This window comes from Chamaea fasciata, unplaced genomic scaffold (assembly GCF_029207755.1).
Source record: "Chamaea fasciata isolate MVZ Bird 193981 ecotype frontalis unplaced genomic scaffold, bChaFas1.0.hap1 SCAF_3, whole genome shotgun sequence".
NCBI classification, from domain to species: domain Eukaryota; kingdom Metazoa; phylum Chordata; class Aves; order Passeriformes; family Sylviidae; genus Chamaea; species Chamaea fasciata.
Window position 1 is genome coordinate 113,773,700 of NW_027094088.1, and position 14,619 is coordinate 113,788,318.

The following is a 14,619-nucleotide window of genomic DNA, read 5'->3' on the forward strand; positions in this document are numbered from 1 at the left end:
GCCAGTCCCACCACAGCCATAAAAAACCAACCACGTTTATTCCGCACAGCTGAATACAAGCTCAATGTGAGCGACTCCAGAGCCCCCAGCCCCATCCCCGCCCTTTGGGGCTCAGCGGGGATGGAGGCGAGCACAAGCACAGCTCCACGCTGATGGAGCCCACGGGCACTTCCGCGGGGCCAGACCCACAGCTCAGCCCCGGGACACTCACAGGTCCCACCACCCCTGCCCAGCTCAGACCCAACAGCGCAGACGGACCTTTCCAGGCCCAGAGGATGAGGACAAGTGCCCAGAGCATCCCAGGGGATGGCTGGGAGCAGCTGTCCCTCCTGCAGCAGATGCCCATCGGGAAGGCAGTGCGGAGAGGACGCACTGCCCCATGCCAGCACAGCTGGCCCCAGCCCCAACCCCTGCCCAGGGTGAGCACGTGGCAGCAGCACGAGGGACTGACGCCCCTACTCCGCTGGCAGAGGGGAGTGCTCAGGGGGGCCTGGGCTGCTGGCAGTGTCCCCGTAGAGGACGCTGAAGCGGGCCTGGCACTCTGGGAGCAGCTGGTGGCCCACGGCGGAGGCCAGCCCTGCCAGGCAGTGTGCCCGCACAATGCCCGCCTGCCCGCCCGACACCAGCCACCCCTGCGAGTCCAGGTTGGGGCTGAAGCGCACCTGTGGGAACAGAGGAGCTCCTGAGGGAGGGGCTGGGACTCTGTCCCCCAGAGCAGAGCCATCTGTGCAGCGCTGGGGCTGCGGCTCAGCCTGGCCCACTCACCCTGTGCAGGGCCTCCAGCTGCAGGCGGTCGAGGCTCAGCTCTGCCTTCAGCTCCTGCCGGTGCATCCGGCGCATGGGCTCCCGGCTTGGGAAGTTCCGGAAGCTGCGCTGGAAAAGTGGTGGCACCACCTTGGGCTGCGGGCCCGAGGCAGGAGCATCACATGCACCACGATCCCAGCCCTGCTGCAGGTAAGGGGCTGCCCCAACCCCCCAGCAGCATCTCCTGGCCCTGCCACTCCCACTGCCCAGCCACAGCCCCGCAACCCCGCTCACGGGTCAGACTCTGGCTGCCCCCTGTCCTCTCCTACCAGGTCCGTGTCCTGGAATCGGAGGCAGCTCCTGGCTACCATCTCACTGTAGCGATGGGTCCTGGGCAGGGCTTGCGGGGTGCACTCAGGCCCGTCGGGGCTGCACGGCAGCAGGTCAGCTTTGTACACCGGCTGTGGGTGAGAGGGGCTCAGGGTGGGGTGGACAGAGATCCTGCTGCTCCTCTGCAGACAGGCACCAGCGGGATGGGGGGCCCAGGACACTTTTCCTACGGTCCCCCCACCAGCCCTGTGTGCTGGGCTGGGCCACCCAAGCGCAACGGTCTCTTACAAATCTGCGATCCAGGGAGCGCTTGACGTTGAGGGGGTTGACGGCCAGGTCAGGCAGCACCGCTGCCACCAGCTCACCGGTGATGTCACCCGCAGCCACCGTGTTCAGCCAGTCCGAGCCAGAGATGCTCTGCAGGGACAGAGGGCTGGAGGGCACGGGGTTCCCACCACCCCCAGCTGGGCGCTGTCACCCCACCCGCAGGCCCTGGGCCCCAGCTGGGGCTGACCCGGCCACCGAGTGGCCCTGCACCGGCCCTTACCCACACGGTGCCCTTGCGAGGGGCCACAAAATAGGCCTTGAAGCCCAGGTACCCGGCGTCGATGTAGTGGATCCCACAGGGCCCATACCTGTGGCGGAAGGGATGGAATGAGGCACGGGATGCCTGTCACCAGGACTGCGAGAGCCAGGCACAGCCCACCTCTCCACAGCACTGGCCCAGGGTGAGGGGGCTGTTCTTGCTGCAGCAGTATGTCATAACGTCAAGAAGCAGCTCAAGGCAGCTCCCACAGGCCAAGAACTCACCGAGACCCCAGACCCCTTCAGCAGCACACCTGTTGCCCAGCCCAGGGGTAAGCCATGCCCTGGCCCACCCTGCCTCTGCCTCAGGACGGCATGGCAGAGGGGATGTCATGTTGTGCTGCTGTAGTGTGACCCAAAACAAGCAGGATCTGCCCTTGCCATGGCACAGCTGGACAGTCCCAGGGAAGGGGAAGCCAGGGGGGCCCCAGGGAAGTTGGACCAGGCCCTGGCAGCAGGGCTGGCCCCAGCACTCACGAGGCGTAGCAGTTGTCCTGGGCCACAGTGATGCCATTGTAGGGCAGCAGCCAGGCCACCTCAGTGCTCAGGAACCGCTTGATGCTGTTGACGGGCTCGTAGAGCCGCCGCAGGTCCCAGAACTTGATCTTGCGGTCGCTGCCGACCGTGACCAGGAAGTTGCTGAGGAGCAGGAGGAAGGCAGCACTGAGAGCCCGGCATGGAGCTGTGCCCGCCCCACTGCAGGGCCCAGGCGGCCCCAGCCTTGCTGTGGCTCCACTGCCCTCACCCTGGAAAGCCCAACCCAACCTCTCTGGGGCTGCAGAGGCCCAAGTGCCATTGGCACCACGGCCCCCCAAGCCCTCCTCGACAAAGGAGCTTCTCCTGCAGGAGGAGGCTCCTGTCCTGCAGCGACTGCGCCTGCTCCTGCCCTCACCTGTCGGCCTTGCACCACTCAACGCTCCGGACTGCGTGGTCATGGGCTAGAAAGCACCGGAAGGGGTAGAGCTTGAGGGAGGCGTCAGGCTGGTGCACGCACTGCAGCAGGGACTTGGTGAGCAGGTTCCACACCGCCACGGTGCCTGTGGAAAGACTTGTGTCCGTGAGGCAATGCCAACGGTGCAGCTGCTGCCGTGGGGGACCAGCAGCGGCACAGGCAGGGCTGTGGGAGCTGCAGAACACAGCAGCCAGCCTGGAGCTAGGGCTGGGGCTGAGAGAGGGACAGGACGGTGGCAGGACACAGCAGCAGCACAGGCGGGGCCACGGGCCCGGCTGCAGCTGGGGCTGCACGCAGACAGAGCGGTAACAGGTCCTGGCAACACAGCACACAGCTGTAGATCACTGCAAGCTTAGCAGAAAATTCCACCCAGGCAAGCTGAACAGATGTGGGTAAGCCCAGAGCCAGAGACAAGGACTAGCCTGGAGGTGTGTCAGAATGACACCAGCCAGCCCAGAGAAGCCTTCCCCTGACCCAGGGCTGGGCAGGGGTTCCAGCACCAGCTGAGGCTGAGCACAAGGCTCCAGTGTCTCTGCCAGGGTGAGGGCTGCTCCTTGAGTGCTGCCACAGGGCACAGAAACACACTCACCGTCGTAAAACCCTGCTGCCAGGTGATGGTGGGGCTTGGAAGGCACCCAGGCGAGACTGAAGCACTGTCCACACTCAGATGCAGTACCTGCCTGGACGGAGCCCACCTGGAGCGTGGCGATGCACTGCACCTGGGGGCCAAGGAAGAGCCCCGGGTCACAGCCATCCGTGCCCCAGGAGTGGGGTGCCTGGGGTGGGAGCGCGGCACTGCCCTGCCCCTCCAACACTCTGCAGGTGCCTCGGCTCCCCAAGATCTGCCACCTGCACCGGCTGGGGGACTCTCCGGGCGCCGGCCCTGACAGGGATCACCCCGGCGGGGAACACTGACCTTGCAGATAAGGCGCTTGTGGAGGGACTCATCTAGAAAAGAGCAGAAGGGGGTCAGGGGGACAGCACTGGCTGTCCCAGGAGCTCCCTGCCTGGCACCTGGATTGCAGCTCTTCATGGCCCTGGCCAGGGCTCCCAGTCCCTGTCCCACCATTCCCCCAGGGCAGTGGTCCCAGCACAGCAGGAACTGAAGCACGTGGAGGGGCAAACTGGTGGCAGCAGGACCCCAGAAGCCAGGCCTGCCTGTGCGTTGGAGGAAGCAGCCCCTGAAATGTGCTGCAGGCAGAGATGACAGGCTCCTGCCCCACCACGGCCAGCACCAAAGTCAAGGTGATGCAGTGACACACAGGGGCCAGACCTGACTTTGACCACTCCAGGAAGGCAGAGAGCAGCTGTGCAGGATATCTGCCCCCTAGCTGACAGGACTGGAGCAGCCAGGCATCACTCCTGGGGAGGGGAGGCCGCAGAGACCCTACACCCAACAGCCCAGGGAAGGATACCCACAGGACCACCACGCACCAGCTCTGTCTACCAGAAAATCCCCCCACCAGGAACACCCACCATGAGTGCTGTGGGGACCCACGTCCCTCAGGCCTGGGATCCCTAACCCCCAGTGTGGGGCTGTCCTCCAGCACAGTGAGCTCCAGGCACATCACAGCCTGGAGCATGGCAGCCATGCGTGGAGATACGGAGAAGCTCTGCATCTTCCCCGGCACAGCTGTGACAGCTGGAGTGCAGTATGGAGGCTCTGCCAGACAGGAGCACAGGGATGCAGGTCCCCAGTGCCCCAGGGACAGCCAGCACAGCCACGCCGCTTTGGGAGCTCCCAGCAGGGCCTGTCACCCCGGCCTGGCACTGATCCCGAGCTGGAAAGCAGCGCTCCAGCCCAGCCCAGGCAGAGTGACCGCACGTGCAGCCGCAGCCAGTGATGTGCCGGGCTCCAGCCACAGGCAGGAGCTGGGTGGGCCCCATCGCAGGGGCACAGGGAGCTGCAGCAGCAGCACAGCCCCTGCAGCCAGCGCAGGCACAGCCAGCACGCCGGGTGAGGGGGGCTGGGAGCGATGCCTGGGCACAGGGAGCCCATTTCCCACTGTCAGCACGGCCACGGCTGAGCGCCCAGCGCCGGCACGCACCGGCCATCAATCCTGCTCAGCTCCGTGCAGTCTATTACAGGCACCATTAGCCTGAGCTGGCCCAGCACTCCCTGTCCTGTCCTACCCTCACGCACGGCCTGGCCAGACTGGAGGGAGCAGCTGTGGCAGCAGGGAGATGGGCAATGGCTGGAGTGCATCCCTCCCCGCGTTCCCCAGCGAGAGAGAAAGATGTGGGGGTTGAATTAAAGCCTTTAGAGGAACTAAAATATATTAAGCCACGTAAGTATGAAGCAGAAGTTTAGATTTTAGTTTTAAGTAAGCATGCTCTAACTGCCTGAAGAATTTGTCAGCCAGCACAGGGCGCAGAGCTCATACCCTGCTAAGGCCAGTGTGACGCTGCTGAGAGCCCCCTCCCAGTGCCCCCTCCCAGTGACCCCTCCCAGTGCCCAGCTTCTGGGGGCTGCCTGGGAGCTACATCCCAGCCAGGCTGCTGCAGTGCCCCTGAACCAAAGCTGCACTTTGCACATGGCCTCACACAGGCTGTGGGCAAGGCTGGAGCTCTTCTCCACTGGAATTCCACGGTGGAATTGTGGAAGCCGTTGGAAGCAAGGCTTCAGCACTGGGGCTTGGATCTCTGGGCACAAGAGCACTCAAGGCAGGCCCCCAACACCAAAAAGCAGCCTTGGATCCCACACTGTATCTGTGACAGATGCCAGGCTGGGGGGAGCAGGGTCCCTGTCTGGGGGATCAAGTGGGCTCACTTCCCCACCACGTGGCTCCCAGGCTGGGGCACGGTCCTGCTGGCAGCCCCCCAGCACGGCAGGCTCCCGTGGGCAGAGGTGCCCAGCCCTGGGGCTTGCAGTGCCACCCTGGCACAGGGGGAGAAGGGCCAGGACGCCCCTGCTCGGCGGTGTGGCTCTTCCTACCTTTTACCTGGGTTGTCTTGGCGTGGCGCAGGGCCCCGGGGTGTGGCAGGGCATACACCACCACCCTGCCATCCGAGAAGGCAGCAGCCAGCAGGCCCAGCCGGCTCATCTGAGGGTGCTAGGGATGGACAGATGGGCTCAGACACAGCCCTCAGGATCCTTGGGGGACCCGAGGGCAGCCCTTGAGCAGCACTCACCGCCCGGGCTGCAGTGGGTGGCTCCCAGGCACCACTGGGGCAGAACTTCATGTCCCACACACAGCCGTAGTCAGCAGCGATGGCATAGGCCAGCCTGGCTTTGTCGGGAGAGCTGTGGGTGTGAGTTTGGCCATGAGTAACGTGGCAGCAGGCGCCCAGGAGCTCCAGCACACACCAGTGCACACCACTGGCAGAGCTGCCGCCAGCACAGCCTCCCTGGGGTTCAGGCTGCGGCTGGTGGCTCCGGGAGAGGACAAGCCTCACTACCCACACAAGGGAGAGACACAAGATCTAGGCAGGTCCCAGCCCCAGACACTCACCCCTGCCCCGTCTGCAGCACGCCCAGGCCCCAGAGCTGCAGGAGAGCAGGGCCCGAGTGGAGCCCAGACACACTGTGAGTCTCCTCCATGCTCCTGTGGCAGGACACGGCCACGTACTGCGGGGCTGCAGAGCCCTCCGGGGTCGGGCACCACTCCATGGCCCACACGGGGCCGCCCACGAAGAAGGAGACGTCCAGGCGCTCTGGGTGGGGCTGCAGAGAACTAAACCTGTTGGTGGGAGAAGGGTGAAGGCTTCTGCAGAGCTGGGGCAGGGGCTGGTGGGAGCCCAGGGCGCAGCACGGGCCGCCTGCCCAACCCAAGGATGTAACCCCCGGTCCCGGACAGGCCTGGGGACAGCCTGGCAGCCAGTGTCCCGCTGGGCCTGGGGACAGCCTGGCAGGAAACAAACGCCCTGCTGGGCCCGGGGACACCCCATCACACACCTGTTCAACCTGTACAAAGCACCATCGTCCTGGATGCCCTCACGCTGGATGGAGAAGAGGGGAGACTGCTCCTCTGCCGGCAGGTACGGGGCAGCCTCGCTGTGCGGGCACAAGTGAGAGGAGGTCTCCCCGCCACTCACCCAAGCACCCAGCACAGCCCCGTGCCCCAGCACCCTCCCAGCCTCCACACAGCCTCACAGGCCCTGCTGATGGCCATGTTGCTCCACAGCCAAACCCAAGAGACCCCCAAAGCTCACAGCAGATACACAGAGGGGCTTAGAAGCACAGGCCCCACCCCATCCCCTTGCTCACCCCAGACACTGCTGGGACCTGCCCCACTTTTCCTTCGGCCCTGCTCCCACGGTACCTGTCAGAGAGACACGTCCACCTGTGTGCCACTGGGATCCAGTCGGGGAACTCCCACTGTGAGTGCTTCTGCTCCCGCCTGCAGGGCATGCCAGACCTCAGCCTCAGCCCCACACCTGGCATGTCCAGTGCCCCCTCCTCACATCCCCTGTCTGCATTCTGTGGCACAGCCTCTGCTGCTGCAGCACAGCCCCTGCCCTTTGCAACCCTCCCGACCCACCTGTGGCCCATCCCAGCAGAATACTGACATTCCCCATGGCATGCACCCCTTCACCCTTGTATCTGTGCCAGTGACGGCACCAGGACACACCCACTGCTCCCTGCAGCCCCCCTGAGCCTCGAGCACCCCGAGCCCCCACTCACAGGCTGCAGGTAAGGCTGGAGCTCTTCTCCACTGGGGCCATGATGGAGTTGTGGAAGCCGTTGGGGGCGAGGCCTCGGCACTGGGGCTTGGATCTCTGGGCACAAGAGCAGACTCAGAGCAAGGCCTGAGCCCTGGGGGACCCACCTGTCCCAAAGAGAACCACCACAGCCCCCGAGAACAGAGCTCTCCCTGGCCACTGTCAACATGCCACACTGGGCTGAAGGCACTACAACAACCTCCAGGAGGCCAGAACCCCTTCAGGACCTGCCTCCACCTCCCCCTGCCCCAGTGGGAGTGCAGGCCCTGCTCCCTCTCCCAGAGGACTTGCCCCTGCTCCCATCCCCACTGGCCTTGTGCCCCCCCATGTGCCACCCCTGGCAGCAGGGACACTGTGGGACAGCACAGGCATCTGGAGCTGCGTGACACAGGCAAGAAGGGACCCGGGCAGAGCCCCTGCCCTCACCCCTGCGGCCGCCGTCCTCCCGCCGTGCCCTCGGGGTGGCTCCAGCTCTGGCTCCGAGGCCTCACTGAGCAGAGTGTCACTGCCCTCTTCCTCCTCCTCCTCTGCCTGCAGCACCTCCTGCGAGGGCACGAAGTCAGCGTCCTGTGCGGGGTCGTCGCTGTCTGTGTCGTCCTCCTTCCTCCGCCGGCTCCGGCGCCTCCTCTGGGCTGCCTCGGGCGGCCCCTGGGCTGGAGCAGGAGGCTGGCACGCCGGCATCAGCTCCTCCGCCAGCTCCTGCAGGTACAGCAGAGCCCTACGACACCAGGGCAGTGCCTGGAGGTAAGCAGCAGGATGACACAGGGGTGGGCCAGCCCTGCTGCCCTCCCTTCCCTCCCTCTCTCCAGGGCCCGTGGTCTGGGCAAGGAACCTGCTCCAGCTGTGCCAGAGGCCCTGAGCACGCAGCCTCCCCCCACCCTGAACTCCCTGGAGCTCGCCCTGCTACCAGCAATAAGCTCCTCCTGCTCTGTCAGGAACCAAGGAAATTCCTCCTGCCACAGGCAGCTGCTGCCCCCTGCCAGGGGCTCCTGGATCCAAACACATTCCCTAAAGTGTGAAAGGATTGGTCTGTGAGGAGTCAGTACATCCCACCAGCACGGGACAAAGTCCTACAGGAAAGACGCTGAGACCCTCTGGGGAGACAGAGATCACTGGGTCATAAAATCAGGGAATGGTTTGGGTTGGAAGACATTTAAAAGCTCATCCACTTCCAATCCCCTGCCGTGGGCAAGGACACCTTCCCCTAGACCAGGGTGCTCCAAGGCCCATCCAACCTGGCCTTGAAAAATTCCAGGGATGGGGCAGCCACAGCTTCTCTGGGCAGCCTGTGCAGGGGCATCAGCACTCTCAAAGGGAAGGATTTCTTCCCAATATCCCATCTAACTCTCGCAGTGCGAAGCCATTCCCCAGTGTTCTGTCCCTACGGCCCCTTGTCCAAGGGCCCTTCCCAACATTTCTGGTGCCTGTTCAGGCACTGTAAGAGGCTCTAAGATCTCCCTGGAGCCTTTTCACATCCAGGCTGAACATTCCCAAGCAGCTCTCACGTGTCTCTAGAGCACAGGTGTCCCCGAGCCCCAATTGTCACCATCACTTACACTTTGGCCGCCCTCCTCTTGGGCCGCCCGCCCCGAGGGGTCTCGGGGCCGTCTCCGTCCTGGCTGCTGCCCAGCCCCTTTTCCATCCGGATGGGCTCCGGGGCCTGGGACAGCTCCAGCAGCAGCACCTCGGCCTTGCCCTTCCTGCCGCGCCTGCCGGCAGCCCGCGGGGGCGGCACTGCCCCGTTGGCGGAGCCCTCGCCGCGCCGCTCCGCCGCCGCGCCGGGACCGGCTCGGGGTTTGTTCGGGGCCTTGGCCGCGTCTCCTCCATCCTCACAGTCCAGATCTGCCGCCCGCAGCTCTTCCCCTGCCCCAAAACACCGGAATTAGCACCGGAACGCAGCAACACCCCTTGGCACGACACGGTGTCCGGCGGCGCCGGGCACAGTGACACCGCCTCGTGCCCCGGGGAGCGCCCCCGCCGCGCTCCGGCCACCCCCGGTACATACGGAGCGCTCTCTGTTCCCCCTCCCGCTCCCCACTACGGCTCCGGCTCCGCTCGGCAGAACGCGATCGTCGTCCCGGCCGCTCGCGGAGGCTCCGCTCCCGGCACGACGGCCCGCGGGCGGCGCTTGAGGCCATCGGGGCCTCCCGGAGCCGCCGCCCCGCTGCGGGCCGCGCCGCCAGCACCGAACCGGAACCGGGCACGGCCGAGGTGATGACGTCACAAGCACTCGACGGGAGTGGGGTGGGCCGTGAGTCGGACCTCGTGAGGCGTGTCCATGCAAACGAGGCGGCCCCGCGCGGCATGCCGGGACACCGCCCGCGGAAAGAACGCCGCTGTCCCGGCGTGTCCGCGGGCGCTGCGCGGGCCGGGCCGTGCGGGCCGGGCCGCAGCGCGGGGCCGGGCGGGTGCGGGGCCGGGCTGGGGCTGGCCGTGTGTTGTGGAGGCGTGCGGCGGGGGGGGCCGGGGGCCGTGGGGGCGGGTCGGGCATACTTACCTGGCAGGGGAGACACCATGATCAGGCAGGTGGTTTTCCCAGGGCGAGGCTCATCCCTTGCACTCCGGGTGTGCTGACCCCTGCGATTTCCCCAAATGCGGGAAACTCGACTGCATAATTTGTGGTAGTGGGGGACTGCGTTCGCGCTCTCCCCTGATACATTGGTGACAAAAATAGAACTTAGTAACAGCTTTCATTAGACCGGCTGTAACAACACTTCCAAATCATGATACTGTGTCAAACTTGGTCGGTCGAGGACGGACTCCGGGTGTTTTTCGGGGACAGCGCGCAAGTCGGCGCTAAAGCCTGTAAGTGGAGGCTCGGCAGTCAGGGGATCCCCGTCCCGGTCCCGGTAGGAAGCTCAGCGACAGCCGGGGTCCCGAGGCATCCCGGTGTGCCCTCCGCCAACAGGCGCTGCCGGTGTCGGGAATTGGAGAGCGCTTCCCAAAGGCGGCTCTGGATCGCCGTGTCTGCAGCCAGGGTGATCCTGCCCTGTCCCACCCGGATCTGCGGGCCCAGGGGAACACCTGGCCGAGAGCCGTTCCAAAACACCTGGCGGAGAACAATTCCGAGCGGGTCTGCGCGAGGTAAGAGGCACAGAGATGCCGGTCCCGCTCGCTGGTCACTGTCTGGGTCACACCAAGTCCGTGAGTGCTGCCGGACATCCAGCGGCGGGAATTTGACGTGTCCTTGTGAACCATGAGAGCTGATATACAAGGAAATTCATCCCTTTGCTCGCTGAATAGAAAAAAACTGTGTTATGCTTAATTATAATAAATGAGATAGCACAACAAAAGACGCTTTTAGGTGCAAATATACAAAAAAATCGGTCTGAAGAACAAGTGGTGGAGGTAACGAGAAAAGAGCTGCCAAGAAAACGTTTACTGGAAGCCAAGGCACGACAGCTTTGGAACAACCACTAGAAAAGCGTGTCATGAACTGTTTATGATACAAGGAAACAGCAGAGACCATGAAGTAACTCAAAATGGGTAGGCGAAATAATGAAAAGCAGTTTTAAGAAAATGTAAATGATGTCTTAGTAATTAAAGTAATAAACATGCTGTAACGCTAGATAAGGGGAATAACTTTGTACCTGTCAGGAAAATCCACGAACGCCAGAGGTTTACATCCAAAAAGGAGACAGAGGAGTTCTTCAACTTTCTTCGAATGAGGGCAGAGAGTCCAGCGGGACACGCGCCCGCGGGGTTTTCTCTCTCGGGGTTTTGGAGGGCGCAGCCTCCTTTGTTCCTTACTCCCGGCCGCAAGGTGCCCTCTTCCTTTCCCCTTTGGCTGAGGTACTAGGAAGGTTCAGCCTTCCCGACACACCTACCACATATTCCCCCCTTGAACCCATTATTTTACCCTGAAGTTCGGAAGTTTAGCCTTGTGCAGCCCCTTGTCTGTTTCAGGAGTCAAACTGCCTTGGGCTCCGCAACAAACCTGCTGCCCAAAGTCAGTCGAGACATTAAAAGCCATTTCAAAGCCGTTAACACCCATCCCTTCAGCCATCAAATTCTTTGTAAAGATATCAGTACACATCTTTCCTCTGATTACCCATGGTCTGCATGAAAGGCAGGAGTTACCCATCACGGCGGGCCGTAATAAAGAACACCTGCTCAACAAGCATCCAAATGTGCTGCTGAGTTCCATTTGCTTTCTCTGTACCACGTTGCCGAAACCCGAGCTGGCCGAAATCTCTCCCCGCGTCCGTCCCACCGTCGGGGTCGGTGCGCGGAGCCTGCCGCCGACACAAACGCCCCGAGTCCCGCCGGGAACCCGGAGAGGCGAAAGCCGACTGCTCCCGCGGGGCTGCGCTGCTCCGCCGCTTCTGCACGGGCAGGAGAGCGACGCGCACGGACAGGGACGGGGGCTCAGATCACTGCAGCAACCACGGCACGGTGCTTGTAACTTCGCGTCCGGACACATTGCCGTCACCCGTAGGAAACAAGTAATATTAAACGTAGCAAACACTTGATTCTGTCTTTGACCAGCAAACCAGGGGAGAGCGCGAACGCAGTCCCCCACTACCACAAATTATGCAGTCGAGTTTCCCGCATTTGGGGAAATCGCAGGGGTCAGCACACCCGGAGTGCAAGGGATGAGCCTCGCCCTGGGAAAACCACCTGCCTGATCATGGTGTCTCCCCTGCCAGGTAAGTATGCCCGACCCGCCCCCACGGCCCCCGGCCCCGCCCGCCGCACGCCTCCACAACACACGGCCAGCCCCAGCCCGGCCCCGCACCCGCCCGGCCCCGCGCTGCGGCCCGGCCCGCACGGCCCGGCCCGCGCAGCGCCCGCGGACACGCCGGGACAGCGGCGTTCTTTCCGCGGGCGGTGTCCCGGCATGCCGCGCGGGGCCGCCTCGTTTGCATGGACACGCCCCTCATCTGCACGGCACCGCTATTGCCGCCTCTGCCGCGCGCTCCGACTGCCCCGCCCCTCGCTGACCGGAACCGGCCGCTCGTCCCGCTCCCGCTCCCGCTCCCGGTCCGGGTGCCGCCGTGCTGCCCGGGACTCGGTGTCAGAGCACAGCGGCGCCGGGCTGGAGCCGCAGCAGCGGCGGAGCGTGGCCACCACGGGCCGACAGCGGGAGAGGTCCCGCGGGGCAGCACGGGGGCGGGGGCCGGCGCGGTCGGGTGTGTCTCAGGGACAGAGCTCCACTGCTGGCCGATCCTGCTAAGGAAAAGGGTCCCGGGGATCCTAGAGACCGGCGGGGCTGCAGGGGCTGCAGAGCCCCTCTGGGTGGTTCAGGCTTGAACTGGACTCCAGCACAGGCTGACAGGATGGCACGAGCAGGGTCTATGCACAGAGCCCTTCGCAGCCCAGCACCCCCGGAACCGTGCGGCTCTGGGCACTGCCAGCAGCACGCTGAGGGCGGGTGGCCCCTGGAGGGGATGCCCAGGAGCACATGGAAATGCCCGTGCACTTTCCAAGGTTAAACACCGGTGCTCATTTCACCCCAGAGCCAGCACCTCCCAGGACCCCACAGGGCCCTGCACACCCAAAGCCAATAGGACGCCCCAGTTCCTCTCCTGTCACTGCTGGCTGGGCTCTCACGGGTATGCCAGCTGCTCCTGGCCTGGGGGATCCCCGTGCAGGACAGTGGCACGAGCTGTCCACCTGCAGAACAAAGGCGGAGAATAGAAATGCCCGCTCACAAAATCCAACACCAACTTCTCGCACTGCTTGGAAGACCTGGGGCAAAGCTTTTAGATGGGCGGCGATGGGTTCTGAGCACGGAGGATGAGTGAGGAAGCTGCTGCGGCGGCATCAAGGTCCCGTTGGGTTTGGCACTGTTGGTGTTTGTGCCTATGAGGGTTCAGTCGATCCGGTCTGGAAGCAAACTGGAACACGAGAGCCTGGAAATGAGGCTTGGACGGGTCAGTCAGGGGTCAGAGGAACACTCCTAATTGCATGAAGGGGTGGGGAGAAGAGGAGAGGAGGTGGAAGGGCTTTGACTGGAGACTGTCGGTCGTTGCACCGCCCATGCCCAAGCAGGCAAGCAGGGGCAACGGGACACCCGGGATGCAGTGATGGGGGTCCCTGAGCCGCCGGGCACCCGGGACCCCCGGGGGTGCCGCAGCTCCCGCGGGCCGAGCAGGGCGATGCCCCGCCTCAGCAGTGACGAGACAGCGGCCAGGAACACACCACCGGCCTTGGCAGCCCCACAGCTTAGGGGCAGGAGATGGACACACCCGGGGCGTCAGTGCTGGACAAAGCAGGGACGAGCCCCGGGAAAGACAGACAGCGCTGGAGTCACCCGCGGTGACCGTCGAGCGGGTCCGGCGGGCACAGAGACCGCGCAGTCCCGGCACGGGCGGGAAGGAGGAGCCGGGGCGGCGGGAGGATGAGCACGCAGCTCCGACCACCGGCGGCAGAAGCGCCCGGGGCTGGCAACGGCTGCGCCACGGCTGAGTGGGGCGTGTCCATGCAAACGAGGCGGCCCCGCGCGGCATGCCGGGACACCGCCCGCGGAAAGAACGCCGCTGTCCCGGCGTGTCCGCGGGCGCTGCGCGGGCCGGGCCGTGCGGACCGGGCCGCAGCGCGGGGCCGGGCGGGTGCGGGGCCGGGCTGGGGCTGGCCGTGTGTTGTGGAGGCGTGCGGCGGGCGGGGCCGGGGGCCGTGGGGGCGGGTCGGGCATACTTACCTGGCAGGGGAGACACCATGATCAGGCAGGTGGTTTTCCCAGGGCGAGGCTCATCCCTTGCACTCCGGGTGTGCTGACCCCTGCGATTTCCCCAAATGCGGGAAACTCGACTGCATAATTTGTGGTAGTGGGGGACTGCGTTCGCGCTCTCCCCTGGTTTTATGGTTAAAGAACAGACTCAGTGGTTGTCAGCTCTGTAGCTTGATAATCTAGCCGGCTCTACGTTAAGCCGGCAGTGGAGTGCACTCGGGGACTCCGCCCGCTGTGATATCGAGGGGACGCCTCGGGCCGCGGTGGCCGAGGGATCTGGGACTGCGGGAGGAAGAGGCGACCCGCGGGCTGTCTGGCATTATTCGGCAGGACAGGAAGGCAGCGAGGGCAGTCCGGTGGTGCGCAGCTCGGGAACAGCCGGGGGTTCAGGAGGATCCCAGGGCGCTCTCTCCGAACAGGCCGTGCCGGTGCCCGGGACACATATCCCCGTTCCCTGCAGTAGTAGTTGGCCAGCGGATCCCTAAAGGGGGCTTTTGAAGCCTGGATAATTCTGGCCTGTCCCACGCCGTGTCCGCAGGAGCAGGGAAACGCGCCGGTGAAACGGGTCCCCGCTGGGAAAGGGGCGCGGAGATGCGGGTCCCGCTCGATGAGCGGTGTCTGGGCGCCGGGGCCCCGTGGAGTTGGGCTTGCCGCGCTGCCGCCGCGCCCGCAG

General features: G+C 64.6%; 1 protein-coding gene and 3 non-coding genes across 5 annotated transcripts; 2 read left to right on the forward strand and 2 right to left on the reverse strand.

The window, feature by feature from the left end:
* Positions 1–12: 12 nt before the first annotated feature.
* On the reverse strand, positions 13–9,467 carry GTF3C2 (general transcription factor IIIC subunit 2). Of its 2 annotated transcripts, none has more exons than XM_066180202.1 (18): positions 9,279–9,467; positions 8,830–9,136; positions 7,700–7,991; positions 7,236–7,330; positions 6,874–6,951; positions 6,507–6,605; positions 6,064–6,291; positions 5,744–5,855; positions 5,547–5,664; positions 3,528–3,559; positions 3,201–3,330; positions 2,552–2,696; positions 2,137–2,298; positions 1,622–1,709; positions 1,363–1,491; positions 1,074–1,205; positions 766–873; positions 13–682 (listed from the first exon to the last, which is right to left on the reverse strand). In XM_066180202.1, exons 1-18 carry the CDS (start codon positions 9,409–9,411, stop codon positions 62–64), a joined length of 3,009 nt encoding a protein of 1,002 aa, XP_066036299.1. In that variant the 5' UTR covers positions 9,412–9,467; the 3' UTR covers positions 13–61. The 2 variants fall into 2 exon arrangements, with proteins under 2 accessions (XP_066036299.1, XP_066036300.1); XM_066180203.1 differs by having other exon boundaries at positions 358–662.
* Positions 9,468–9,762: 295 nt separating this feature from the next.
* On the forward strand, positions 9,763–9,926 carry LOC136287940 (U1 spliceosomal RNA). Its single transcript, XR_010720425.1, has one exon. It is a non-coding gene; the product is annotated as a U1 spliceosomal RNA (small nuclear RNA).
* Positions 9,927–11,766: 1,840 nt separating this feature from the next.
* On the reverse strand, positions 11,767–11,930 carry LOC136287942 (U1 spliceosomal RNA). The gene has a single exon (XR_010720426.1). It is a non-coding gene; the product is annotated as a U1 spliceosomal RNA (small nuclear RNA).
* A 1,978-nt stretch (positions 11,931–13,908) lies between these two features.
* LOC136287943 (U1 spliceosomal RNA) lies at positions 13,909–14,072 on the forward strand. The gene has a single exon (XR_010720427.1). It is a non-coding gene; the product is annotated as a U1 spliceosomal RNA (small nuclear RNA).
* The last annotated feature ends 547 nt before the right edge of the window (positions 14,073–14,619 follow it).

Coding starts and splice junctions, on each gene's coding strand:
- GTF3C2 (XM_066180202.1), bottom strand. CDS start 9,411: ATGGCCTCAAGCGCCGCCCGCGGGCCGTCGTGCCGGGAGCGGAGCCTC. Junction 7,331..7,699: donor GGAGGACGGCGGCCGCAGGG/GTGAGGGCAGGG, acceptor TCTTGTGCCCAG/AGATCCAAGCCCCAGTGCCG. Junction 6,952..7,235: donor TCCAGCCTTACCTGCAGCCT/GTGAGTGGGGGC, acceptor CATGCCCTGCAG/GCGGGAGCAGAAGCACTCAC.